Genomic DNA, 27757 nt, shown 5'->3' with positions numbered 1-27757 from the left:
CTTATTTGTTTTATTTGGAACACAAAATATAATTACACCTTGAGATATACAAATCACATTTGCACCATTTTATTGTACCGTTTTAAAGAAAGATGGCTTCAAAAAACATAATATTAAATTGCTAATAATATTTAAATAAATAAAATTACCAAACTCTAAAAAACAAATTTGCAAATGGCATAGTCTTTGTGTTCTTTGTTTTCATGTCCTGAGAATGAAGTTTGTGTTTTGATGACAAAAATCAACGAATAAGAAAAGCATGATATGGATTAATAGACACCTAACATGCCCTGTTCTGTTCTAATGAGCAGTTGTGCTTTCATGTGCTATACTGCATAGTGACTAGACACCTGTACTGACTTGAGAAATGATTTAAAGGTTATAGTCATATGAATTCAACCTTGCAATCTGGAATGAAAACCTTTTAGGGCATAGGTGATATAAAGCATGCAATATGGGGAAAATTAAAAAAGTTAAGGCCAACTAACACGTTTCCTTTATTCAAGCACAATAGCCATCTGTAATGGTGGGCATAACATTAAGGAGTTATGTGACAAACTGCAAAATGGAGATGTTACAATGTAAATTTCTCAACCAAAAATATCAATTTCCTCTGATCATTTAGCCAATTAATTAGCAATTGTTGCAATAACAGCATATCAGTAACAGTTGGAAAAGGGTCCACTTTATAAAAACACGTTTATATTATTCCCTAAACTAACTATAATAAGTTAAATTGCTTGTCCTTAAATAAATCAATATATGAATTCCTTTAGTAATAACCCTTGAGACAAGGAGTTCTCCATTGAAAAACCATAGAGATCAGAACAAAAAATAAAGGGTCTATTTTTCTGGAATGTAAATTGTCTTCAAAAAAGTCTACTACAAAAAAACCTCTTGCTAACTCACAGACAGTATACACACATGCCATATAAAGTGTCCATACACACACAAAATAGCATCCTGTGTTTTAGAGCTGTAACATTATGTCAGAATGTTAATCATCCAACACTGCTCTCACAATGCAATCTGTATGTTTCTCGCCAAGGTTTGGACAGGTGCTGAAAAAAATCAAATACTGCATGTGATTCTAGGTCAGAGGTCAGTACAGATGCCACTGAAGCTGGAGTTGAAATTAGGACCAGTGTTATCTTGGATTCCTGTTAAAAATGCAGATCCTTCATTACACACAGCAATGTATGGTCCAGTCAGTTGCTGTTACCTAAGGAGCATTGTCTGTTTATTGTTGCGAGTGGAGGATTCTTCTCTGTCTCTGGAGTGGATGGCTGGTCTTTGGACATTTTCATACCTTGTCCTTTTCATCCACTTGGATAAAAAAGGGACTTGGTAGTGGCAGGAGGCTCAGGGAGAAAGGGTATACATGGCCACTAGTGATGAATTTTTCCATTCTCCCTGCCCTCTTATTGCCAAAAGAAGGGCTAAGTGAAGCAGTGGTCTGGGGTAGATTGGGGTGGGTGCTTTGCTACATCGGGGGGACAACCAGGCCCGTCATCGCTGGAGAGGAAAAAATATACAGAATCTATGATTCTAGCCAATCAGGTCTTGCATTATTGTACATCCAGCTTTCTGTCTTGTTGAGTCATAATTTTCAAGCGGTTAGTATATGGGGTTAGACTGCATTCGTAAGTTCAGACAGGGGGGTCAGATAGTGAGTTGGGTGGCTACCTCTGAAGCTGTTCCCGCCTGAGGCAGGGCAGGCAGGAGAGGGAGAGCCCTGGGGCCTGAGGACAGGAGCAAAAGCACTCTTCTGTTTAGCAGCAGACGGGAAGGAGGAGAAGGGCAAGAGAGATGAAGAGGAGCTGGAGCTCCCTGGTATAGTGGGACTGGAGGGCATTACTGTGGAACACAGAGCAACAGTCAGTCTGAAAATCAAAACAACATCAGCACTGTAAAGTTAATGAACACACTAATCTACAGCCAAGTATTTAAGCTCTTACTGTAAGGGGAGCCTGTAGGGGAGGCACTACTGAAACCAGGAGAACCAGGAACTCCTAGACTGGTCATGGGCACTGTCCCGTAGCCTCCAGTCATCCCACCACTGCCTCCATATGACTGTTGAGGAGTGGAGGCTGAAGGGTAGCCCCTTGGAGACAAACTACTAGAGTTTCGAATGTAACCTGAAAGAAGATTTTAAATGTAGAATCAGATCAGAGTTTCACTGGTTGACAAAACAGAAGTAAGGACTAAATAATGACTCAATCTGCTCACCTTGGCTGCTTTGCCCAGGCTCCCCGATGCTAACACCTAACTGAGAGGGGTAGGAGCCCAGGCCCATGACACTGCCGTGGGCTGGTGAGCTGGGCAACGCCTGCAGCTGACTATGAGGACGAGGAACGCTGTAGAGTGCCTCAGCAATGTCAGCTGCACGTTTCAGGAGCATGTCCTACAAATGCATTTGTCAGCTACAGGTCAATGTCACTGATACAGAAAGTTAATACAGTTTTGCAAGATATTACCAGTGTACACATATATAGTATAATTAATCTCTAAAACTGAAAATGTGTATAATGAGCTTATTAACATACACTTATACTTGTATATAGTTATATATACTTGTTCTGTTTCACAATGTCACTTTAAGTGTTTGTTTTGTTTACCTGATTACTGTGTGGGTTTCCATACAGAGCCTCTACAAGATCTGCTGCTCTCTTAAGGAGGATCTCCTGCAAATAACAGAATTTATTACATTAATATCTAAATAAGATTGTAGCATATACAGGTTCTTTATATAATTACAAATAATAACCATAAGCTAGGAAAAGTGATTAATACAGGAGGCTGTTACCTTGGCTAGTTTCTCTGGGTCACCGGGATGTCGAGGAATGACTTTCTGAAGACGCTGGAAACCATAGTCTATAGTTGGCTCGTTGAGGGCTGAAAAGATAAAAGTACAAATAACACATAGGGTGTCTTTTAGAGTCACAGTTCATTAAACCTTATAGTTAAAATTCATTTGTGTGGACATTTTTGGTAAAAAGAGCACAATACCTGTGTAGATGAAGCGCCCAGGTGCTCCCTTGCAGAATTGCTTAGATTTATAAGAAAGTGTGACCTCCACAACCCCAGGGATGTGTCGAGGAGGTGTCTGGACACGGATAGCGTGTGGTGTGATCAGCTGAGGATCCAGCACAAAAATCATGTCATGAAACAGAAAAAAGAACTCCTCCAAGTGTATTGTAAATATTTTGTACTAACATTTATTTTTGTAGAGTCCTCATAAATGATCTAATGATGAGACAAGCCACATGCTATATTGTATATATCATTTCAAAATAAACCTTTGAGAGTACCATCATTAGTGAGGTGATTTGATGATATTTCCTACCTCACTCCACACTAGCATGCTCCCAAACACCACCTGCAGCCCGTCAAAGAAATTCTCCCCGATGACAATTACCATGGCCCCGCCAGTGGTCCAGCCCTCACTGGGACTTATGGCTTTGATACATGGGGTGGCTAAACAGAAGAGCAAAACACTGTAGTGCAGTACTGGAGTAAATGTATATAGTTACCTTACACCACAGCAGAGACAAGTGTAATGTGTGTTTCTTGACTCGGTGATGAATGTGTGGGCCAAGTTTTAACAAACCTCATATTTTGTCTTTCATTACTAAAAATGTGCATTATGTGCATATGTGCATTTAAGATAAAACATTAATGCCATTTATGTTGTATGTGAGGACAAGTATTTAATTAATGCATGAATAAGCTCAGGTAATGGCATATCTTTGATATATCATGGTGATTATAAATTGACATTAGGCAACTTGAGTACCTGTGGGAGTGTTCGGGGTAAGTATGCACTGTGCTTCTGAGTGAAAATGATGAAGTAGACACATAAGGAAATAAGAAAGATAAATGGAGTGTGACATTTTGGGGTTGTAGTGTCTGTCTCTTACCGTATTCCATGGTATTCTCCACAGATTCGCCTGGCTCCAGTCTGCGGGCTCTCCGACCGTGTTTTGAGTTGTTGTGGACGAACATGTTGTCGGATACAGCTAGGACGTGGCCGTCTACACTCACAGTGCTGGACAAGACCACCTGAAAGAGAGGACAGGAGCCAAGAGGAAGATGCATGATGTAGGTGCACAATTTGGACAGCACGTTGCGAGTCCCAGTCTCAAGTTACCACAGCAAAATCCCTGAGCAACAATTTGTTTCAGCATACAGGTGAGGGTAATATTTCTCAATAGGTAATGTGACATCTCTGGGATCTTCATTATAGGTCCACATTCTGGTGATGACACTGCTCATACACCCCTCCACTCCTCCATCAGGTCTCCATATGGCCACTCCGCTGCCTCTTGCCTAACTTTTTGATTCATACAGCATGCAGCAGGCACATCGTTGTCTTCTCCTGATCCCTCAATGACACCAAACATATGGACCAAATCTCCCATTTTACCCGGCTGTTAAAGTGGTGCATGATATATAGTGGCCCTAATTTGATTTTCTGGCTACAGCTTGTGTGTGTCCCTTCCCACATCTGCCTCATATGGTTGAGACACATAATTAATGAGACGATGCTTGTGTGTTATTCTCTTTAGATATTTATGTGTGTTGATGTGACACTATTTCTGACATTCATAATGAGTTTGGGTGTGTATTTATGAGCACATTTTTGAGAGTTAGAGGCAAAGGGTCAGTTGTAAAGACCAGTTTTCAATTAAATAGTAAACTATAAATATTAAACTATATGCATTTTTTAGAAAATCAGACAGGTAAAACAAACTAAGTGCTCATTTTGAATTGAACACATGGCAGTAATTTTGCAGGTGAAAGAACATAAGAAAGGAGAAAACGCATATGTGCTATAGGTGGTGCAAGGGGAGGTGAACCTTAAGGAAAATAACTGTAAATTATCGATCAAGCAGCTGACTCCTGTCCAGCTCTGATCACCTTTTAACCCAGAGATGAGAGTCTTGGAGCGCCTGGGTGCCCATAACTTCTCAGCATGTGTCACATCGCAGGAGTTAAAGCAAACATGTTAGAAGACAGAGGGAGCGCGAAGAAGTGGGAAGGCCAGACGGTTTGAGAGGGAGAAGGAGAATGCCAGACAAGGGCCGCTGGTGCTGAAAGGCAACAGAGGAAGTGAGGCGGGAGTGTCCCATGTGACCACTTCCTGGGTCACGGAATATGACCTCCTCCATCTGGAGCCAATCACTCAATTCTTGACAACTTCCTGAAACACCTCAACCTATTTCCTGCACCCCAAAAATCAAGTCTCCCACAAAACATGTTCCTTTCGTTTGTCTTTCCGTCTTTCTGACTCCTTATTGATTTTAACTTTCACCTTTAACTTCCATCTCCATGTCTTCTACTGGGAAAAAAAAGCTTTATTACGTGAGAGTTTGTGACATAAATTCAGAACAGACTTGACAAAAAAATTGCTTATCATTCTGTTATGATGGAGGGTCATGAAGGGGCTATTTTTGGCATTACCATAATTTTTTCTCTTTCTAATTTGGTTTCCATATTCCGTCCCACCCATTCCACTGACATACAAGCACATGCATACATTCCCTCCCCATGTTTTTGTACCTGAAATCTCCTCATATCCCTCGGGTTTCCTGCTGTCTTCAGACAATTCTGGTTACATTTCAGGAAAAACTTCAAGAAAAACCTGCAAAGGTAAATAAGAGGACACATGTTAATAAATCACCAATGAATCACATGAAGAAATCACATGAAAGAATCATGTATACGATTCTTTGCAATTCTGCAACACACTAGCAGCCGAAGCAGACATTAATTATTATCTGGAATAATTCTTATGGATGCTGTGTACATATTTGTGCACATCTACATAATTACAGCTCTGACACCAATCCAAGCTGTTTAGCTTAAAATTAATGTCTGTGTTGTTACACTTTGTATCAAGGGATAAGAATATGAAGCATAGTCCGGTGAAAGGAGCTGCTGTGTTTCAAAGTAAACTAGAGACAGTGATGTATGCCAGAGCACTCAGGGGACTGTGGTATCCAGCATTGCTGTATTTGAACCCCCACAAGGGAATGGAGAGAGAAACAAGGTAGAGACAACTACAGAGAAAGTGAAGTGAGGAGGTGGAAAGAGGAAGGTAGTGATAGAGGCACAGGTGCTGGTATGGACATGAATTTTGTTTTCAAGTATATGTGTCTCATTACGTATGTGAGCTTACTTTTGAGTGTGACTGTGGAGACAGAGAGAAGGAGACAGAAAAAGAGGGGTGCTGATAGCCCCTGCTACACCAAAGAAAACCTTAGAGAGAGGTGGAATAAATAGGAGAGAGGAAGACTACGTTGAGAGACTCCAAATCCCAGGTGTACACAGTTCGGCAACACAGCCCGCTGCCATAGCAACGCAGCTCTGCCGCAATCCCAAAGTCCCCATGCTGAGAGGCAAAGACAGCAGTGGGAAAGAGAAGGCAACAACAAGAACACATTCCATCACTGAAACACCGTGAGGAGAGAGACTTGGTAAGGTGAGATGCAGGAAAGTATAGAAAAAGGGCAGGTGCAAGGCTGAGTAGATCTACACAAACCTCAAGAGAAATTACGCTCAAAATATGTGTAAACAAAAGAAAAGGAGCCCTCAGACCAGATGTCCACTTCATTGCATTGTAACACAATTCTGTCTCCCCTGTAAAAAAAAAGCATCCATTAATATTCCAATTAAATAAACAACAACAGTGCAGAAGAAAAATGCTGCAGAGGGAGGCAGCAGTTTTGGGCTACATGGGTTGCTTCCATCCCACCCACACTGTGCTCTCTGCAAATATAAGTCATCTTAATGGAGAGCAGTTGTTTGGAGAGGAACTTCATATTGGCCCCACAGCCCCTTAAACCTCCCATCGAAAACTATACTCTCCCTCATTCTGTCAGCTTTTACTCGCTATTCTTCCATCACTCGCTCCAGCTTCCTCCCTTGTGAACAAAACCTGGCTTACAACATGCCCATGCTTCCAACTGTGTGTCCAGTATTTCTTGATTTGAGCATATTTCGTCAGAGGACAATCAATATTGTTGTTGGCAGAGAGTGATTATAATTTATCAGTGAGAGCTCAACCTCAAAGCTGTGCTAGACCTTAGTTCAGTGTGGAAACATGTAAAAGGCACATCTGTGACTCCCCCACTTCCTCCTTCCACCGATGTCTAACTTCGTCCCACATTCTGCTAAACACTACAAGAAAAGTATAACAGTATCAAAAATCCCTATATGTACAGTAGATTTCATAAAGAAACATATGCAATTTATTTTTTAACTTTGAAAAGGAACGATAATCAAAACTGTTTCATTTTACTGCCTCCTTTGAGGATCATACATTATCTACGTTTTATCCTGAGCAATGATTCTTACATTATGGATCCTTTTAAAGGCCACAACAATCATATATAAGACAGTCATTTGTAACAGCACAGAAACCACATTGCTGGTTTAATAACGTCCATGGTCTGGCTTAAGTTCATCTGACTAGCAGTCATCACTCATTTGACTGACTGACAAATGTTTATGGCGGTGATGCCTCATATAGCAAAATTACAATCCTAATTGAGAGGTTGTCTGCATTAATCTAAGGCTTTGTGCATTTTCTGAGGGTTCTTGACCTTGTTTGTTGACTTCTTCTCATCATTGCCTGTTTGTATGACACCAGATGCCTCAAACACACACACACAGAAACACACATTCACATGCGTTGATGCATTCACACTCCCCACCTCTGGTTCCCTCCCAAAAACCCATTGAGTCAACTTTTCACCCCCCTCAGTTCGGACGCACACAGCTGCAAATGCTGAAATTAAAGCGAGACATTGACGCATATATTAGCATGCATTAGCCGCTTCCCCCTGCCCACTTAACATGCAAATCTCCCAGTCCCGTCGCCTCGCACCTTCTGCCACACATTCATTTGCTGAATTATAATTAGACTAATCTTGCATAATTAATAAGAAGTCGAGGACCCTCTGTTTTTTATCCCCTCCTCTATTGTGGTTGCAAAAGTTTAATATTGCTGTTGTTTGTTTTTGTTTTGGTAATGAAATACACCCACACACCTCCCCATCCACAGGGAAGAGATGTGGAGAACATGCAAAGAATCGGAGGTGATCTTCATGTCACAAGGAAATTACAGAGAAGGGCTGTTTTCAAAGAACTCCACTAGCATTATTATGTTTATGTTTAATGTGTGCTTTTTTGTGTGGATTTATAGAATTGCATAAACCCAGTGTATAACTGTGAGTCTGTTTGATTAAAACACTGTCGAGTGTGGAGCACAGTGCAAATAAAACTAGAGGGGCACATGTTTTAGCTTTTAAGCTGTTGCCTATAATATTTGATAACTCAAATTTTATTTGCCAACAAAGACATTTTGTTAGGCATTGTTCTCTTTTTGTAAGAAAAAAACATTTCTTACATAGTTCTCTTTCATTTGAGACACCAAAATATTTTGTTGATGTTGCTGTTTCATAGTGATTTTTAAAAGTGGATGATTTTCACAAAATCTGCAGCAGTCAACAATGGAAACCAGGTGTAATCTTCTCCAACATCTACCCTCCACAGTGACAATTAAAACAGGAAACACCAACAAACATACCCAAGTCCTAAACCTTGGGATCACTTTCCACTGTGGCACCACAGGGAGTCTGTTTTTTTCTTTTCTGTCGTCACTTCTGCATCTCTATCAAGGCCTCCAGTCTCTTTTGTCTGCATCTGCTTCAGTTCCCAGGACTAAACACAAACTTCGCAGCATGAGGCAACCATCCTAGTGGTGACACTTCCTTAACTGAAAGTAGTTCAATGACCAACTACCAAGTCATGGCCCAAGAAACAATAATAGAGATAAAGTTTTTGTAGATTTTTACTCCTTAATGTTGTCCATGGGGCATCTGTTATATGTAGGTGCTAAACACTATGGTTTACATATGCCCTTAATCATGCAGCAACCACCTAAGCAGCACAGGACCTCTAACAAAAATTTTCATAGGCATTCATCAGCACTAATCCCTGTTGACAGAAACTGCCTTTTCACATAGGCATAAAACACATCACCCTCTGTGCTCATTGTAAATGAAGGTTTACTGGTGGCAATGGTTAGCAAATTAGTTAGCAGTCAAGCTAAAATACTATCTCCTTTCCTGTGTCAGGATTTGGCTTTCCAAATTTGGGTTAGTGTTACAAAAATGACACATTTATGTTTTGTTAGAAACAAAGAGGAGGAAGTTTTGAGGAAAAGAGATTTTCATTGTTTTTGTTCAGCTGACTTGGGTGTTATGGAGTGAGAAGAGAGAGACTGAAACAGAAAAAGAGCTAATCTGTATCTTCCTTGTCATGCATGTACCACTTCAAAATGTTTAATAGATGTAGGGTGTAGAAGATACGAAGATACTACACACTAAGAAAGACTGAGAAGAGAAAAGAAACAGGAAGATAGGGAGAATGTTGACGTCCTGTATTCCAGGCCATCACTCATCAGACATCCCCTCCATCACCCCTCCACCACCCTGAAAAAACAAAACATTGTCCTGACATCGCGGTGGAGGGAAGCTGAAGGGAGGGCAGGGAGGGAAGGAGGAAAATTAGGAAACCAGATGTGAAGCATTAAAACATACTGACATGCTGAGGGCCTTCCTCTGCCACACTCACACACTGAGAGCACTAACTCATACAACAGGCCCAGATACATGCATGTATGTAGGCATCCATTTGTTGCACACAGACTCTACAAAACACACACACATGCATGAGTTCACAGACAAATACACAAAGACAAACACTGGCTTGCAACCATGTGTGCACAATCAATCATGCAAAATTAAACACACGGCAAAAAATGTGCCTCTAAAACAAATGTCTAAAAGTCACATGCATGTAAGCACTTGCTGATTTTTAATAAAACATGTAAGTAATTGGCCAAAAACATCCTGCAGCTTGTGTCTGAGGGCTCGGATTTTGGAAAACTAGTGTTCACCTCAGAATATTACATCCACATATCAACAGATGGGTCGTCATGCATCAGTGTATGGATATGCATCCAATTAGTACATGTACCCAGGCGGAGGAACGGCTGGGGTGGAAGGATGGAGGTGTTTTGTTTTCCTCCACAGGGAGAGCTGTGTTTGGGGGATGGAGATGGGGAGGTAAGGGTGGTAATAAATACCCCTGGACTCAGGTCCCCTGGCAGACTGGAAGCTAGACTGGTCACCAGGGTTAACACCCGGGGCACCTGACCTTTGACATTGCTAATGGGGCACAGAAAACCCTCCACGAACTGATACCCCCTCCATCACATACCTCCACAGGACCTTTCACACCAGTCCTCCCTGTCCAACACCCCACCCCGCCCCTTGCCTTCCTCTTAAAACATACAGGGATATCTCTGGCATCAGCTTTACTCGCCTTACACCGACAGACCAAATGTCACACAGCCAAACCGACTCCACTGCAGTCTTTTCTCCCATTTTTGTGACAGCTTTTATAATGCGCACTAATGAATACAAAGTTCTTGTAATCAGCAAACCAGCTGTGCAGTTTTTTTCCTATTTTTAAAAGTTTGTAACAGGATAGAATCTAATCACTATCTATGTCCAATAACCTCCTGGGACATTAAAAGTAATACCACTCATATTTAATTGTTGAATGATTATTTCTAAAGCATAAATGTACATTGTCATGTTCATGCTCAGTTGTACATATTTTAACCTAAAAAACAGATATTTGATTGATGGTTTGATATTGTGCAGTTAATACTTATGAAATACCAGTGTGTAACTAAGATTATGTTCATTTAGACAAAGTTCCTGTCTGCTTGTTTGAGATGGGCATCATTTCGTGGACATAAGTTTAATTTCTTTTTTTACTTCATCAAAAATCTAAATACGCTTTATTATAGCTTAGCAGTGAGAGTATCCCTGAGTAAATCATCTTAAAGGTTGTGTTATGTGGGAACTCTTTATTATAAAGTGGCCCATAGAATTGGCTGTGTCTTCTTCATTGCCTTCGAGGCTGACCTCACCCCTGCAGCCTTAGTCCAGGCCCACCCTACCTCCACACTTGAGAACAGTGACAAAGCCAAACATTTAAACCACTGGTGCTGGTTTATAGCACTTGGTAGTGCTATAAAACCTTCAGGCTTACCACTGCAAAAGTGACTGAGGCATAGTGAAGCTGAGAGGAAAAGAGGTGCTGGATTGAAGAAAGCAGAATGATGGGAAAGGTACACAAGAGGCACTTGAGTGTCAAAGTGAGGTTCCTCCTGGGTGCTAAAGTGTTTAACTGCATAACCTCTCTCTAACTGCTAAATGTGGATTTCAACAATTTTAAATGTGTTTAAGTTTCCATCTCCCAAGCTTAGCCAAAGCATAGATTGCATACAAAGCATGGCCACATGGGACTACGGTCAGCCTGCCAAATAAATGGATATGGGTAGATATTCCGAGTCTAGAGAGCATGAATTCACAACCAGGACAGGGAATAGAAGTCCCATCAGCGGCCTGACCTCTCCCAGCATGCTTGGTGTGTCCTCAGGGACGAGGATTCAAAACACACTCTCATAACTGTCAAATGGAGATGTGGAGCACCCTCTAGAGCAGACTAGATTTCAAACATACCATAAGGTAATTTGAAATAAACACTAATGTTGCTTTTTTAATAGTTATCCAATCAATCATCCACTAATCAGATTTACCAATGAGAAGTGTGTATTAAAGCTCAACCTGAACCTTTGTCAGAGAAGAACAATGAATCCGGGATGGATGCCACTGAGAGGGAGAGGAGAGGAAAGAGAAGCAACAACAGAAGGAGAAGAGATGTCTTCTTAATTAGCTAGTAATGATAAGATCTGACAAACAACATCTGTTTCCAGAAAAAGAGAGGAGAGGGGGGAGCAAAGAGAGAGAGGGCGGGAGAGAAGGATAGGAGGAAGGACGAGAAAGAAAGAGACAGAGAAGCTGCTGAGAAACCTGTGAAGCCTAGACAACAGGGACCTGCTTGTAAAAAGTAAAGGGGGAGTGAAGGGGATGTGTAAGGAAGGGAACGCTGTGTTGCGTGACACAATAGAAGAGTGCAGGATGAGAAGTATAACAGAAATGAAAGAAAGACAGACAGGGGAGAGAAATCTGACAGGGTTGAGGGAGTCGAAGAGCCAGGACGAATATGACAGACAGAGGGAGGAAAACAGATCAAAATGAGAGAAAGGAAGGGAGATAGACAGACGTAGAGAAGGTGAGCTGGATAATTGTGCTGCAGGGAGAGAGGAGGAACTTGTGAAGAGATGGGAATGGAATCGCTCAGAGGTCCAGGGTGTTGTAATTTACTGTCCGTGGCTAATACACAGCAAATGTGTGGAGCCGAGAACTGGGCGACGAGAAGGAGAGCAGGGTTGTTGGGAGGGCTGGAGGGAGAGCATGCAGACTGTTGGGTCTCTCAGCATGCATGCTGGGAGCCTGTCAGCAGTCACATCACCCCCTGCCCTCAGTCCTGACAGATTCATCAGGACCATTACACACACTCACACACTGATACACATACATAGGGACACAGCCAGACATTATAGTGACATTGCAATTGTTAAATAGCTGTTTCACTTTTTCTTCGATTCATATTTTCCTCCATGTTGAGGAAACAACATCTGGTGCATAAATGATTCACGCAGCAAAAGACAAAAGAGACCACGATGATTTCTGCTTCCCTGTAACTTTATATACTGCATTTCTATGTGCACATTTAACCTGCACTCTGTAACACTTTATCTGCCAGCATTGTGTTTGCAGATTTTTTGAAATTCTATGTTAAGGAATATTTAACCACATATTATAACCACGTATTCTAGTCAGTTTTATGTATGGACAATAATAATAATAATAAGCAATATTTATTATCTCATGCATTAGTCAATTGGAGTTCTTAATGAAAATATATTCAAGAAATATTGCAGATGTAAATATTAGTGTTAGGAAATGTTTTCTAATAGTTAAAAGTGGGGAGTTTTACAGAATTGTAACTCCTGGAAGAAATACTGTATAGTATTTCCAGATTCTAGATATACAGACAAACAAACAAACACAGTGGCTGATGGGGCCAGCCCAGCACCAGGGGGCATTGCTTAGTCATTAGTGAAATTTAAGACCTTTAAGGAGGTGGATGACCGAACCCAGTCACGCACGCACACACACACACACACACACACACACTGCCCCACCCACAGTGGTAGCATCCAGCCAAAGAAAACAGGCCTTGTTCCTAAATACCACTGCTAACTGCCCTCTCGACTCCACACCCTCCTACGCATATACACATACAAGATCCTGATTACGTTGATATAAAATCCCCTCACAAAATAAATGACAAATGCAGGAATTTCACATGATAAATAAACCCACAGGCAAGATAGTCATACACACACATAAGCACAAACCAGTCACTTCCTTCTGATCTGAAGTACTTCTAAATCACAGTAATCTGCCCCCTTCTGATCTTCTGAGTGCTCCTAGTTAATCTCTATAGTGCTCAACCAACCAAAGGTGAACCCTATTAGTGGCCAGACAAATGGGAGGCTTTGCCCCAGCTACTCTGGGAGTGTGAGGCCTTTCAGAGTGTCATTGAGCTGCAACTCAAAACTTTAGTTTCCCCCCATCCCCTTGGTATCCCACCCACTTTTATGCGCCCCCGCTGTTCCTCCACATTAGCCCGTTGGTAGTCAAATCCCATTTCCTGTCAAAACATTTCTTTGGTGTTCTCTGTTTCCGACCTCCCCCCTGTGTGGCTCTCCAAAAAACAAACCAGACCTATTCCTTGTGTCAGGGTTCAAGCCACAACAGCCAACACTGGTCCAAGCAGGACAAAGGTGACCAAACACAAACTCGGCTCATAACCTACCACTCATTATACACCTCCTGTGAACACTGGAGTCCAGGATCATCCCGGTTCACATGAGACCACATCACAGAAAGCTCAAGCCTCACCAAAGGCCCCTGGTCTCATTCTCACAAGTCTGAGTGAGGTTCTTTTCACTGTTTGAAGCGCTACCTGTCAGTGGATTTGATATTCTAGACATTGCATTGGCTCTCCCTGTCTGTCTTTGTGTCATTCTCCCTCTTGCATTGCCCCAAGGGAGGAGCCATCCCCACGGTCCTGTGCCAGCTGCTCAGTGGTCCAGCCTGTGTGCTGCTCTGCTGTGTGAGGCGGTGTGCACTGGAGCCTCAGGGCCCTGTCGCCACGCTGCCTGGCCTCCTGCCTGAGGGGCTCGCTGACAGGGGGTCTGGAGGGACTGGACAGTACTAGCCCACCAGGGAAAGACCTGTGACAGCAGACTGAGGGATCAGTGTGTCTGCCTCTGTGCATGTATGTTTGTGTGAAAGATAGGTAAATCATGTATTAATATCTGCATCAGTGTGATGTTGATAATAATGAGAAGTTCAAGTCTTGTAAATGTATGACCGTAAGCCTTGACTGACCTCAAACAGCAATATGTGGAGGGTATATTAAAGTCCAGTTACTACCAACCAGCAACATTAGGCAGACACTAATGACACAGACACTGGTACAAGCGACGCCGGGGTAGAAAACAGCATGATGAGCAACAACAATTACACAGTTAGTCTGGATATGTGTAACAACTGTAACCACTGTAAACTGAAATTCTTACAATATAAAAAGAAGATCCACCAACCAGAAGCTGAGATTCAAAAGTAGCCAAGTTGATTCATTGCTTTGAATCTGTGACGTTCGCCCAAGCAAGACACATCTCCATTATGCAATCATCTGCTATGGCTGCCCCAGTGGCCCAGATGTCCTCCTCACAGGCCCTGGTTTCAGACTCGAATTTGTCAAATTTGATTGTTAGATCTGAGATTGGACCTGAGTCAGACTGTCATACAGAACCGTTTAGCCAAAGTGGACCACACCAGGACTCCACAACCACTGTGCAACCTCGTGACTTTGATGAATTTTTGGTTTCTGCTCCACTGCATTATTATGTAATTTTTTTATTATTGTTATATGTTTTAATTTTTTTAATTTTAAATTGGATTATTTTTATTATAAGGTTTATTGTTGATGGGCATTGCTTGTTGCTTGTGACATACAAGTACAGCACCTTGAGAGGCTTTTATGAGAAAGATGCTATAGAAATAATGCCACTGTTTTGTTATAACTACAAATTGAGAAACGTATTCAGGCTGATGTAAACTGACTGCATACAAATGTCAAAAAATGGATGGTGACTCTGTAATATAGGACTGCGATAATAGACTGTGGCACAACATCATGCCAAATAGAGTGCTGATTTTTACATCACAACACCCATTATTTTGAACACTATTTATTATTGCTTGCATATTAAAACCACAAATGTTAACTTGAGAATATAAAGACACAACATGCACTATTTTAATGCTTTTTTGGAGACTACATAAATGCTAATATGTCCCGTCATAGATCTTTGTCACCTTATTGACAATGACATCTTTATACTATACCACAGTAGCAGTACTCAAAAAACAAGCCAAGCAAATCAAGCAAGCAAAACAATAACATTCCTCTTTGCTTTCTGGAAAATTCAATCTTTCAGATTGACCAACTTTTTCTGTCATAGCAAGTCCACTGATCTAACAAGGTGACCATCACTGGCAGCACCAGCCATATATGAGGGTGTGTCTGAAATGTAAACTTAAAAATGTTCGTCTGGATTATTTTAATTTTATTTATTATTGTTTTTATAGTGACAATTTGTAGTTGAACTGAGATTTATGAATTGTGTAATTCAGAAAAATTGTAACGTAATGTTATAGAAAAGCTAACAGAGCCACAGCACAGTAAAGAAGAATCTTATACTAGGAGTATGGGAAACAATCTTCTAAAATGATTTTGTTGTCTTATACATAAAACTCTCAAGTGTATATATAATGACCTAACAGGACGACTTGGCGGCAGAACCTAAGTATTCATCTGGGAAAGGAGAAGAATTTGACCTCTGACACAGTCCAAAAAATGTTCCTGCATTTATTCTTTGGCTGATAGTTTAATGTTCTTTTCCCAAAGACTTGCAGCTTCTATTTTCTTTTTGGCTGTCGCTAAAAAATGAAGAGGCTGGTGTTCCCCAGTATTAGGAGTAGAAGCTTGAAAAACATTTCTGTCCCACTTTAAGAACAGGTACACAGCAGTGAGAAATGCCATTCAGCAAGCAAAGAGGGAAGCAGCATGCGTCATCATATATTGTTGTTATTTAATGAGTTTAGGATGGACAGGCACAAGCAGATGGATGGACTAACATCTGAACAGATGGTCAGTGGTTGAGAGCAGACATTTATGTACAACATTACATTATATCTGAACAGTTTGTCAAACTGTCCAAACAGTGTTAAACTGTAAAGAACTATAAAAACTACTACTTTAAGAGCCTAAGAAATGAACAACTAACCCTGCAGAAAGAAACATTTCATTGGTCAATTTTGTAATTGAGCTGAAATTGAAGCAATCCACTACACATTGATTATCATGTGAAACAGAGCACTGCACTAGTTGAACACAAACCTCTAGTACATGCACATAACTAGAACCACAACTACAAACAGATCAATACAACCCACAACCTGAGATCAAGAGTAATGGATTCGTCTTGGAGCTCAGCATCTCAAGTCAAGCCATTACCCAAGACAACTTATCATTATTTAAACAGTAGAGCATGAACTCACAAAGGAATAACTACTTTAAATAAAAAGACAACTCAACAGTCATGTTACTTTTGCATTGTAGGTAGATATTGTGTTTTTTTCTTTTTTTCATAATCTAAAAATCAAAGCCTGATATCAATGAGGATGTGCAAGTCTTTGTGAGGTCTTTTTGCATCTGGAGAGGGGGAAGAGCCATATTGACAACATTGGAGAATTCTTATTGATTATTCTTCTTGTTTCTGAGCTCTGGCTTGTTAAAAAAGACCCCTCTTGGAAACACGATCAATTAGTGAGATAGTGCTTGCCATTGATCATTGTCCTCCACATCACAAGGGTCTTGCCTTACGATGGATCCCTCCACACACTCCTTATGAACAAATATTGATCGCGACTTCTTAGCCAAAATATAAAAGCACACATAGTGAGTGCTAACCCCCACCCCCCCCAATTCAAACCACACAGTCTAATACTGACATCTGCTTGTCTCCATTGTAAAACCATGGTCACTCATAAATACAGAGGCCAGCTTTGGGCCAGAACCAATATAGTTTCTCTGAGGTCAGAGGTCAGCGTGGCAATAATGCCATGACAATAATGCCGAAGAGTTAATACTGAGAACTCAGAGCAAAGATTAACACCCTGTAAACAACAAAGCTATTGTATATAACAATACCAACATTTTTATGTGTTTTTATTTATTTATTTGTCTATTTAGTTGTATATTTTGTTAATTACTGATAAAGTTAGAAAAGCTGCAAAATTTCATTTCTCGAAAAGCTGATACCAGCCAGTTGTGGGATTTTTTGGTTGAAAATTACTTTAAAAATCAAGTCATCACCATATCAGTCAGTTAATTTTCAGTCAGTCACTGAACCAATTGATGCACTAATCGCTGTGTTAAAACCTACGACATAATATATAAAATATATTATTTTTAAGCCAAGTAGGATGTTTAATTTAAATACTTATTTTAAAGAGTAGTAGAAATATTCACTGCATGAGTTTGAAGTGTTATGGTTTGAAGATTTATGCTGATGAGCGCCGAGGAATCTATCAATCATTTGACCAATCAGTGAACAAGCCAGTCCATCTGTCAAAGATAAGTGACATTCTGCAAATAGAGTCATATCACAACACTGGTAAATATAACGGTTCACCAATGTTAAGATTGGACAATTGTAAAACTATTAGACACAGCAGGCAGCAGGGCATTAGATAATTCTCTCTTATATGCAACTTAAGAGTCATCTCTTTGTCAACGAGTGCCCTTGGCCTCCTCATCCCTTGGCCCCTCCATCCTCTATCCCTTCGCCCCTCCCAGTGGATCAGCTGTGATTTCCTCTCTCTCCTTTCACTGAAATCAGGATTAGGGGAGAAGGGGAGATGGAGAGGGGGTGCGGCAGCAGGAGAGGGGGGAGAGAAAACTGAAACAATATGGAAAGGAGATTAGAAAAGTGGGGGTTTGGGCCGTTTGGGGAATTGCAAACTCCCTTGTGCTTGGGTAGGTGTCCTAATGACACCACCTAATTATGGAAAAATTAGACAGGCAAAAGGAAAGGAGGGGGGGTGGATGTAGTAGAGGAGATGGTAACATTAAGGAAAAAACAAGGGAAGCAAGGGAATTAAGTAATAAGGAGTGAAAAAGTGGTGGGCCTATGTGAGAACAAGTGAAAAGACCAAAAAGGCTGTGGAGAAGTACAAGCATAAGGTTGAGAGTGAAAGACAAAAGAGTAAAGGAGGAAGAAAAAGGAATAGAAAGCAGTGGCTGGGCAAAAAGCGAGTGGGGCCCAGCACACCACATGTTAATTGGAGAACAGGTGTTAGGGTTGTGAGCAGGAGACTGATTACTAGCGCCACAGAATGCTACCGTCTCCTCCACACATGCCCAAATACACAAACACACACTCAGGCACCAACACCCATACACAAAGGCACATGGGCTGCACACAGACACACACACACAGATATACATACACACATGAATAATGTAAGACCCAAGCAGTGACTAGGGGAAAAGGTCAGAGTAGGGGTCACAGAGCCACACAGACAGTTGCACATACATCCATATACATACATAATAAACAATCCTCTCACACACACATGAAATTATACATCCTTTAGTGTGCACACAAACAGTGACTGCATGCTCAGAAGATGCACACACATCTTGGCCTGCCAATCATTGTACTTTGTTTTTCCAGTGTGTGATGTACATACAAAAGGTCAAACGAGAAAGTGCACAAACGATGGGATAAAAGGGCAGAGGGCTATGACAAAATTCCATGGGCTTATCAGAAATTAGCTGGCTGCTAATAGAATGCTCCCCGAGGAGAGGATTTTGCAGGCCAGTCAAGTGGGAGAAGCCCCCATCAGGATGGGATATGCCCAGTGTGATTAGTGAGTACAGTAGGTCAATGATTCAATTTAAATCAATCCTCACAGCTGCACATCAGCCTGCACACACAGGAGTCATAAAGACACATAGAAATTGTTCTTTCCTCAACAGCATGCTGCCAAGCTATTTACAAACACATTTCAAAGAGGTTTAACCATGTTAAGACAAAGTATAAAAAGGTTGAGGAAGAGGTTATTGGAAGAATAATGTGCAACAGTAAATGAGAAAAGCAGCTGCTCTAAGGTATTCTGGGAAAATTCAAAAGACAACAACCCGATTTTTCCGTTATATGAAAACTATCTTCAGCAGAGGTCCTTTGAGACACACTGTCAACAGCCAGCCAGCTTGAACTGAGGAGGGGAGAGAAAAGGGTCCTTGACGTATATGAAGTGAGTGTTATCTAGACAGACAATTGTAGGGAAAGAAAGAAGGAAGGAAAGAGGAGGGACAGAGAGAGAGAAGTGATGAAGGTTCCGTCTATGACATCACAGAGAAAGTATTTCACATGCGGTTTGCTTATGAGCATTCATCATACTAGTTAATGCCAGGCAGACATTGCAGGACCTTCAAATCCTTCGGACGTGAAGGCCCTCACACATGCTGATTACAGCATTGGTCATTCCCCTTTAAGTCTGATAACTGGATGTCAGGGTGAACATTTACTACATGTGTGAGCCTGTCTGGTTTTATGAAAGATCCACATGCTTCTGATGAAAGGAAATGTGCGCTTTTGGCAGGTTTCAGGTGCAACGTCGGCTGTTGAACATAATGAGTGACCAAAGTGAAACCGATCCCAGCAGGTTGGAGATAGATCAACAGATAAACAGAAAGATGAAGAGAGACACATGTGGGAGACAGACATGGACACATTTGCTCTGTACAGTACAGCCAGTTTGCATGTTGTAAATATCAAAATGTATACATGATCTTATACATCATCTGTATGTGCACAATTTATATTGATATGAGAATTGGACACTGGAACATTAAGAGTGTCATAAAAAAACATTTATATTTACTACACATTGTATCTAGGGCTTCTTCACTGCTATGTATCTATTTTCCCACTATAGTCACCCACTATAGTTCTTACTGGCTGAATATGCAGTAACTAATTGGAGTGATCTCAGCACAGGAACCTCCATACCAAATCTTGAGCTCCCTTTGTTGCTGCATGTGAGTGTATAGGTATATGTGCAAAGAAAGGGCAAACTGAATGTCTAGTATGAATAGATGCTTGTTTGAGGTGGTGGGCACTGTGTGGGACTTGGTTTGGTCTCATTACCTGTCAATTATGACTGGGTCAGAGGGCGTCTCGTTTCGGTTGCCACAACTTTTCTTCTCACAGCAGCGGCTGAGTGGAAGGTTAAGGAGACAGAAAAGAAGAAAAGTCAGTGTTGCAAAAAAACAAAAACAAATTAAACCAGAGAAGACATTATTTGTCTGGCCCATCCATATCCACAGACCTAGACTACTCCGCTCCACAATCGGCCAAGATCCAAAGGCACACAAAGAAGGCATGAGAGGGGAGGGGAAGAATAGACAAAAGAATAAAAGAGAGGAAGAAAAGGTACAACAACACACCCTACAAACAGCGAGAGACCATTCAAAAGTGAAAAGCCAGCCAGGCAATCTGTCACATTGATTTCGAAATCAAACTCAACCCCCACGCAGCCTCACTGCACACACACCGGCCCACAACATCCTACCATTCGTCAGCAGTCCTGTCCGAGGAGCCTGCTGGCTACCCCCCCTCCCCAAAGTCCCCTTCACTGCATAACAAAAGTGCCCCCACCCCTAACCATCTGCCACCCCTACGCCTCACCTCACCCCTCTCGTGTCCCAGCTTGGCCCTGCCCTGCCCCCCTCCCCCCCCCTGTCAGACGGCCTCACTCCCCAGCTGTGACGCTTGCCCTCTGCTTCTTCGGCTCTGTTATTAGCCAGCTGTGAGTCACATTTGGGCATCTGCTGGCTACACAATGGCAAAACCCACTCCGTCTTTGCCCCTCTCCCCATGTCCCAGCCCCCTATCCTTCCCCTGCTGCCCTCGAAACCCAGGTCACTGCTCCACTTCCAGACCACTCTCTTCAGCTCTTTCCCTATCCAAAACCTAGAGTTCACATATTTTCTTTATTCACCCAATAATAACTAAAACTCCTTGGTCCCCAAGCCGTGATAAACTTCTTAAACTTACTCCACTTTAAAAAAACATGGTGATAAAGTTTATCCATACTGTCTGAGTTAAACAGAAGTACTGGAGTTACATTTTGAAGCAGAGCTAGATTGTCCCCATAAAGCACGGCTGCTTCCAGGAGCTTCAAGAAGAAACAAGAGCTGGCTAGAGACATGCTGAATTACAGCTAAAATCAGCTGGGGGCTACCACTGTAACAAGAGTGATAACAGACAGGGGAGAGTTTTTTTTTTGTACTTTTAGCTTATCCCGTGAGTTAAGGGTCTCCACAGCGAATCATTGTCTGCATGTTGATTTGGCACAGTTTTTACACTGGATGCCCTTCCTGCTGTTGGAGGTTCAGTGTCTTGCCCAGAGATACTTCGACAATATAGCCGGGGCCAGGGATCAAACTGCTGACCCTCGCTGGTCCGTGGACGACTGCCTTACCAACTGAACTACAGCCACTCCTAGGTTCAACCACAGACTACTTTTTCCAAAAAAAGTAGATCCCAGAGCATTGTCCTAAAAACACAACTGACTGAGACAAAGCAGAGTTCAGAAGGGTAATGGATATTCAGATTTTGTCATTGTGGGTGAAGGTGTCAAAGAGCATGTGTGTGTCACACTCACCTACACATAACCTCATGTGTGAGCAGAACCCTGCACATTTCTGGATTCTTGTTTTGACCCTCATAGGATATGGGCTGAGTAAAGGAAACAAGGAGCGATGAGATAGGTTCAGTTTCATAAAGAATCAATTAAGCCCCTGTTTATATAGCCCAAGGTTGCCAACCTGTTTAGTGACTGAGTCGATAAGTCGGGCGTAAAGATCTTGTTCGGTACGAACTCCTGAAAAAAAGAAAAACGAAGAAATTTGTCAAGCTATGAAACCAATTTTTGGAATTGTAAAATCACTCTTCCTCTGTAGACCAAGCTAGAAATAGATGTATTTATAGAATAAATAAACTCTACATCACTGAACAATAGGAAATTGGGGCTGATTTAGTATATCCAAGTTTTAAAATACTCCATAACCATACATGAAGCAACTGAAACTCTATTTAAACTCTCTAACCTGCTCTAACATTCATAAAAAATACAATGTGCTGTAGATTCTCAAAATAAAATGGAAAGATTTATGATTTTCTTCTCCCCAGACTCTCAACAGGCTCTCAGAAAAAAGACACTGAACTCTGTTCAACCAAGATGGAGGAATACAATTGGCATGCAGTTCATATTTTCTCTCTGATGGTTTCTAAGGGGATTAAGAGTCATTTGATGTTTGATGATTATTAGTCATGTTCTTCACCGAGGTCAGAATTTACCACATTCTCATGATTTGTCTCAAGATTTGTCATGAGCTTTTTTAAATTATGTATTCCTAAATTTAGTCAATCAACGAGTGGAATAACAATGCATCTCGGGTAAAATTGCAAATGGTTTAAGTGAAGATCACAATATTGTTTGTTGCTTCTGTGTAATCATGTAAATTTCAAGAAATACCTAAAACTCTGGAAGTAAATCATGCTACAGGAGGAAAAAACATGTAATGAATTGGTACTTAAGAGAAGAGCACACCACCCAAGAATTTTTTTATAGAGACTTTGGGGAGTGTTGCTTTTAAAATGTGTTCCTCTCATCAAAGTCTCAATTGAGATGCCTTTGATATCACTTGGGGGAAGGGAATAAGAGGAGGGGATGTAGAGGAAGTGCTCTTGGTGTGTGTGTGTGTGTGTGTGTGTGTGTGTGTGTGTGTGTATGTGTGTGTGTGTGTGTGTGTGTGTGTGTGTGTGTGTGTGTGTGTGTGTGTGTGTGTGTGTGTGTGTGTGTGTGTGTGTGTGCAGGAGTTTCTCTGGAACATGTCTTTCATCTTCTCTCCCATGGGTGCCACTGCAATGGCAAAGTAGAGACAGCAGTGACTCATGGGAACCAAATTTTTCTGTGTATCCTCCAATCTGATGTGGAAGCACAATGGGGGGTTGGAGGAATTTTGGGGGTGATGTAGGGTGGCTACATGTACCTCATTTCCCTATACACGGGCCCAGAAATAGATGAACTGTACAAACCCAGTGATTAGGCAACAAGCGTATGGTAATTTAGGAGCTCGGAGAGAAGACGCGAGGTAAGGGGGCAAGGGGAAAATGGGGCATCACGGTAGGAGAGTGGTTAGCACTCTTGCCTCACAGCAAGAGGGTCCAGGTCCAATCCCCACATCGGAGACGGCCCCTCTGTGTGGACTTTAACATCTAAAAAACGTGTGAGAGACACGTTCAGGTCCGGTTGGACTAACCCCCCATCTGGACAGAATTTTGTTGTACACCTTGTATGTATAATGCCAAATAAAGCACTTTAACATACCTTAATAAGGAGGAGGTTTACTCTCAGAACGCATGTTAGACTCACCATTGCTGTAGAGAAGCTGGAGCTTGTAGTGTGTGCCATTGTTGGTCTTTTCTCCAGTCTGCTCCTTGGAAAGAGTGGAAAGAGAGACAAATGCAATGCATCCAGTTAGGCACATTTGGGACACAGAGAGTTACAGCTGGGCATCCCCATGCAGTGCCAAGCACAGTGAGTCGTTCCTATTCCTGCAGCTCACCCATCCCTGGGAGCAGTATAGAGATCAGAGGTTTGTAGGCTCAAAGCCCATATGGGACCCTGTGTTGTGCCCATAAGCCGAGTGCTTAACCTTGAGTCAGATGTTCTTTATAGAGGTTGAACTATAATTTCTGATACTAACTTCGCAAGCCTTGAAACCAAAAGTAATGGTCCTCCTGGCAACAAGGTATGGCATTTTACATGTATGTGTGTGTGTTTGTGTGTGTTCCAGCGAGTGGAAAGTACCGTATGTGAGACTGAGCAGCAGTCGACCTTGACAGAAAAACTTCTTTTCTGCTACCCCTCCTTCCCCCAGGCTCCCCACTAGCCTCTCGCTTCTTCCTTCTCTCCCCGTTTCTGCCTCTTGTTCCCCCTCTTTCTTTCTCTCCCTCTACCTCTACTGGTCTTTCTAAGTGGTCTCAGAGGAATGCTCTCTGGTCCAATAACCCAGGAGGCTAGCATCACAAAGACAGGAGCGAGAGAGGAAGAGAGAGAACGAGGAGATTGGGGGAGTAGAAAGTAGAAAGAGGAGACAGTTGTAAGGAGGGAAGAAGAGGTGGGGGGATTAAAATGCATGAAAAGTGAGAAAGCTCAAACTTATTATCAGAAGTTAGGTTGAGACACATTAGGAGATTGATGGATGCCTGGCATCATAAGTTTTGTAAATACACACAGAGGAGCATTTGTTTCACCATGCCATCACTCTACCTCTGCATAATTACAAAGCAAAAACAGATGCCAGGGTAACCATGCAGAAAATGAACTCCTCCACTGCCATGATATTACTCTGCACTGGCCTATGTGGCACAGAGGGGAACACACTGATAGCTTTCAGCCCTGGCATTAGTGCTACAGCCTACCCTCCCTATACCTGTGAAATTATGTAAAACTGTGTTTAAAGTTCAGCTGGCAGGACAGTATTACTTGTCTTTCTGTAAGGGGGGAGCTGCTGCCAGTTGGGGAGATTCTTCCTTCCCTCACCACAAGGCAAAAACATCCTTCAGCACTGGGCATAAGGCTCAGCCTCCCCTCTGTAGTCACTTTCTAACTCTGTCTCTTCACTACACCCTTCCTTATTTTGGTCTTGTCCAACCTGAGGAATCCAGCTCCCCCACAGCAGAATTTAGAGTATGGGAAAGGGGGCATGAAGGAAAAGAGACTTTGATGATCAGTTCACTGTATAACTTAACAGGAGCGAGCATAATTTGCATTTTAAAAAGCAGTGATGTCCTCCTAATGAGGAAAGCTGCTAATTAGTCATTAGATATTCCTTTTCAATCCCACATCCGCTCATTGAGGGTAAAGCTTGTGTGAACATGTAGCCGTCAGCTGTTGATATGCTTGGCTTTACTGGGGATGGGGAAGATCAAGTTGAGCACCTGTTTAAAGCTGAAATATAGTGTGTGTTACTAATATGTTCTGTTGCTCTTATTGCTTAATTGTTTAGCTAATAACTCTTTAAACCTAGAAAGGTTCCCCCCTGTCAGAACTGTAAAGACAGTGAATTGTTCACATTGTCAATTAAGCATTAGGACAGACAGGTGTTCACCTTTTCATGCTCAACGAAGTCCACAAACGCTGTCCTCTCCACCTCCACAGGTTGGCCATGTCTGTCATAAAGCGCCAGGACAAAGTGGAAGAAGTTGGACTTGCGGAGATTGGAGGGTGGCTGCTTCTCAAAATGAGCTCTTGACAGTGCTACTCCACTGAAAATGCAACAGGAAGACATAGTCCTTATATATTCAATTGCTGGTTGATTATATTTTTTTTTTACAAAATCTTGCATTAAATCAAACACTATATTACTATACACATAAAATATATTTAGATTATTGAAACTGACAAATTTCAAAGTAATTTCGATTTAGGAACAAAGGTTTACACTCTCCAATAAGGTCTTTATTTTATCAGGAGTAATTATAAACAATTTCTAGAAACCAAACCAAAACCCACAAATAATGATCTATAAATATTAATTAAAACGAATTAAATTAAAACGAGAATCAAGACAAAAAGCACAAGAAAAACTTGTCAAAACAATGTTTTACGCCAGAATAATCATTGATTATGACTGAGTGTGAGGATGATTGTAAAGTTAATATGCTACTGACTAATTTGTATAAATGAACGATTTAGTTATAGTTTTTCAAAACAAACTCCTGGGGTTTATGTCAAATCAATCCCAAAAAAGAAGAAATAAACAAATCTGCACAACACTGTACGGGTTTTCTACAAATTTAACTCTAAAATGGGCTGTTCTATTTCTTTCCAAAGATAACAAAGATTTTGTTGATGGTGGATTTTGTCGTGACAGCAATAAACCTTTTTTCTAAGAACCATAAGTCCCGAGAATAAATATTTTAATAAACCGAGCTATGTTAAATTTTATTTTGATTTCCAATTAAATACTTCATATCAAAAATTCAATACACCGCGACTTTATTGCAGAACGTAGTAATTACTATTTTTATTTGCCAAAAATTAAGATATGCATTATAATCATTAAATAGTCGCATTTTTCCCTTTTTCATCTCGATGACTGTTTATAGCCTATTGTTTTTCTAAACTTTGGACATAACTAGTTTGCAATATGATAACACAGATGTGTGTGTATATGCGCGTGTGTGTGTGTGCATTGGTAAAGAAATGTTAAATTTGAAGTCGATTATTGAGTATCTATGAGAATATGGAAAAACATTCTGAGACAAATAGAAAAAATTAATAATCTGCAGAAAACCCGTTACCTCCGCTCATTAAAAATCATAAAGTGTGTTTGCCTGAGACGAATTTGTTTCTGAGCCGCCACATTAAAAACATCAGATGCTTAACCTGAGAATAATATAATCTACATTTAGATTTTGTCACATACATGTTTTGGGAAATGATCACAAATTTAACTAAAATGTCAAGTAAAAGCTTTGCTCAAGATTAACTTTTCTGATTAGAGGCTTATTCTGTGTAACTTTATGACAAACTTTATTTGTTCTGATTATAAGTTTCCCGTTTGGGAACATGGGCTTTCTTTCTTGTGCACAACAGCAAAACTCAAGTTGTATTTGTTTCAAAGACACTATTCGTTTAAAGTGCTGTTGTTGTTCCCATTCTAAAAGAACTACAAAAGGGGCTTCGTTTCATCTTTGGCAACAAGTAGTTTCCATGTTAAACACTCATAGACAGTAAACAACATTTTGCTCGTGATCATAAAAATAAACTATGTCACGTTGCAAACAAACCTGAGCTGAGCTGCTAGAAAGACCTGGTGAGAAGTAAATCAGCTGAGTTTGAGATTTACCTTTGAGCCGCGACGTTTGCATCCACAACACCAACGTTACGCACCCACGACCGGACCGGATCCATCTCCTCTCCGAGACCTCTGTCTTTTGATCCGCTCACTTCTCGTATCAGATGCTCCTGGATCCCGAACATTTAAACCCTCTCCTGTACGTGTGATGCACTTTTTTTGACTTGAAAGGAAAAAACGTAGAATTGGAGAACTAAAGCTCTTTAGCCAACAACAAAAGGTCCACACCAAGGCGCAGCGCTGCTTCAGACCGCCGCAAGAAAACAGAGCTTTGAGAAATGAACAGTCTGTGCTGTGTGATGTTCTCGGACGGTTTCTCGTTTTTAAATGATCCCCACAGACTTTCTTTTAAGGCTCAAGCGATGAAAATAAATATATTCCCCCACTGATTGCAAGCATTGTCCAAGCGCAAATGTCCAGCGACAGTTCACGCAAATAATCACCTGCTCGGTTGGTGCAACTCATCCGACAGTTCAGAGCGAGTCCCTTAAAGAAATGTCTTTAAACACCAGTGTGCAGTAAGTATCCCTTTGTCGTGAGTCCAGATCTGACTAAAACACTAGATCCGAGGGCCAAAAAGCTTGCAGTGCCAGTGAACCACTGTCTTGAAGCATGAATGAGACCC

General features: G+C 41.4%; 1 protein-coding gene across 4 annotated transcripts; it reads right to left on the bottom strand.

Moving 5' to 3' along the window:
* Window positions 1-27757, bottom strand: ebf2 (EBF transcription factor 2). 4 transcript variants are annotated; one of them, XM_067521985.1, is made up of 16 exons: window positions 27124-27757; window positions 25381-25537; window positions 23640-23703; window positions 22030-22085; window positions 21867-21940; window positions 20348-20416; window positions 5563-5644; window positions 3921-4062; window positions 3347-3477; window positions 3010-3136; window positions 2807-2895; window positions 2619-2684; window positions 2230-2404; window positions 1959-2138; window positions 1687-1857; window positions 1-1515 (listed from the first exon to the last, which is right to left on the bottom strand). In XM_067521985.1, the coding sequence occupies exons 1-16, from the start codon at window positions 27255-27257 to the stop codon at window positions 1484-1486; spliced, it is 1749 nt and encodes a 582-aa protein (XP_067378086.1). In that variant the 5' UTR covers window positions 27258-27757; the 3' UTR covers window positions 1-1483. The 4 variants fall into 4 exon arrangements, with proteins under 4 accessions (XP_067378086.1, XP_067378087.1, XP_067378084.1 ...); XM_067521986.1 differs by having other exon boundaries at window positions 23640-23697; window positions 27124-27756; XM_067521983.1 differs by having other exon boundaries at window positions 1-1857.

This window comes from Channa argus, chromosome 11 (genome assembly GCF_033026475.1).
Source record: "Channa argus isolate prfri chromosome 11, Channa argus male v1.0, whole genome shotgun sequence".
Classification (NCBI taxonomy): Eukaryota; Metazoa; Chordata; class Actinopteri; order Anabantiformes; family Channidae; genus Channa; species Channa argus.
Note: the sequence above shows the minus strand (reverse complement) of the source record. Positions and strands in the feature narration are given on the sequence as shown.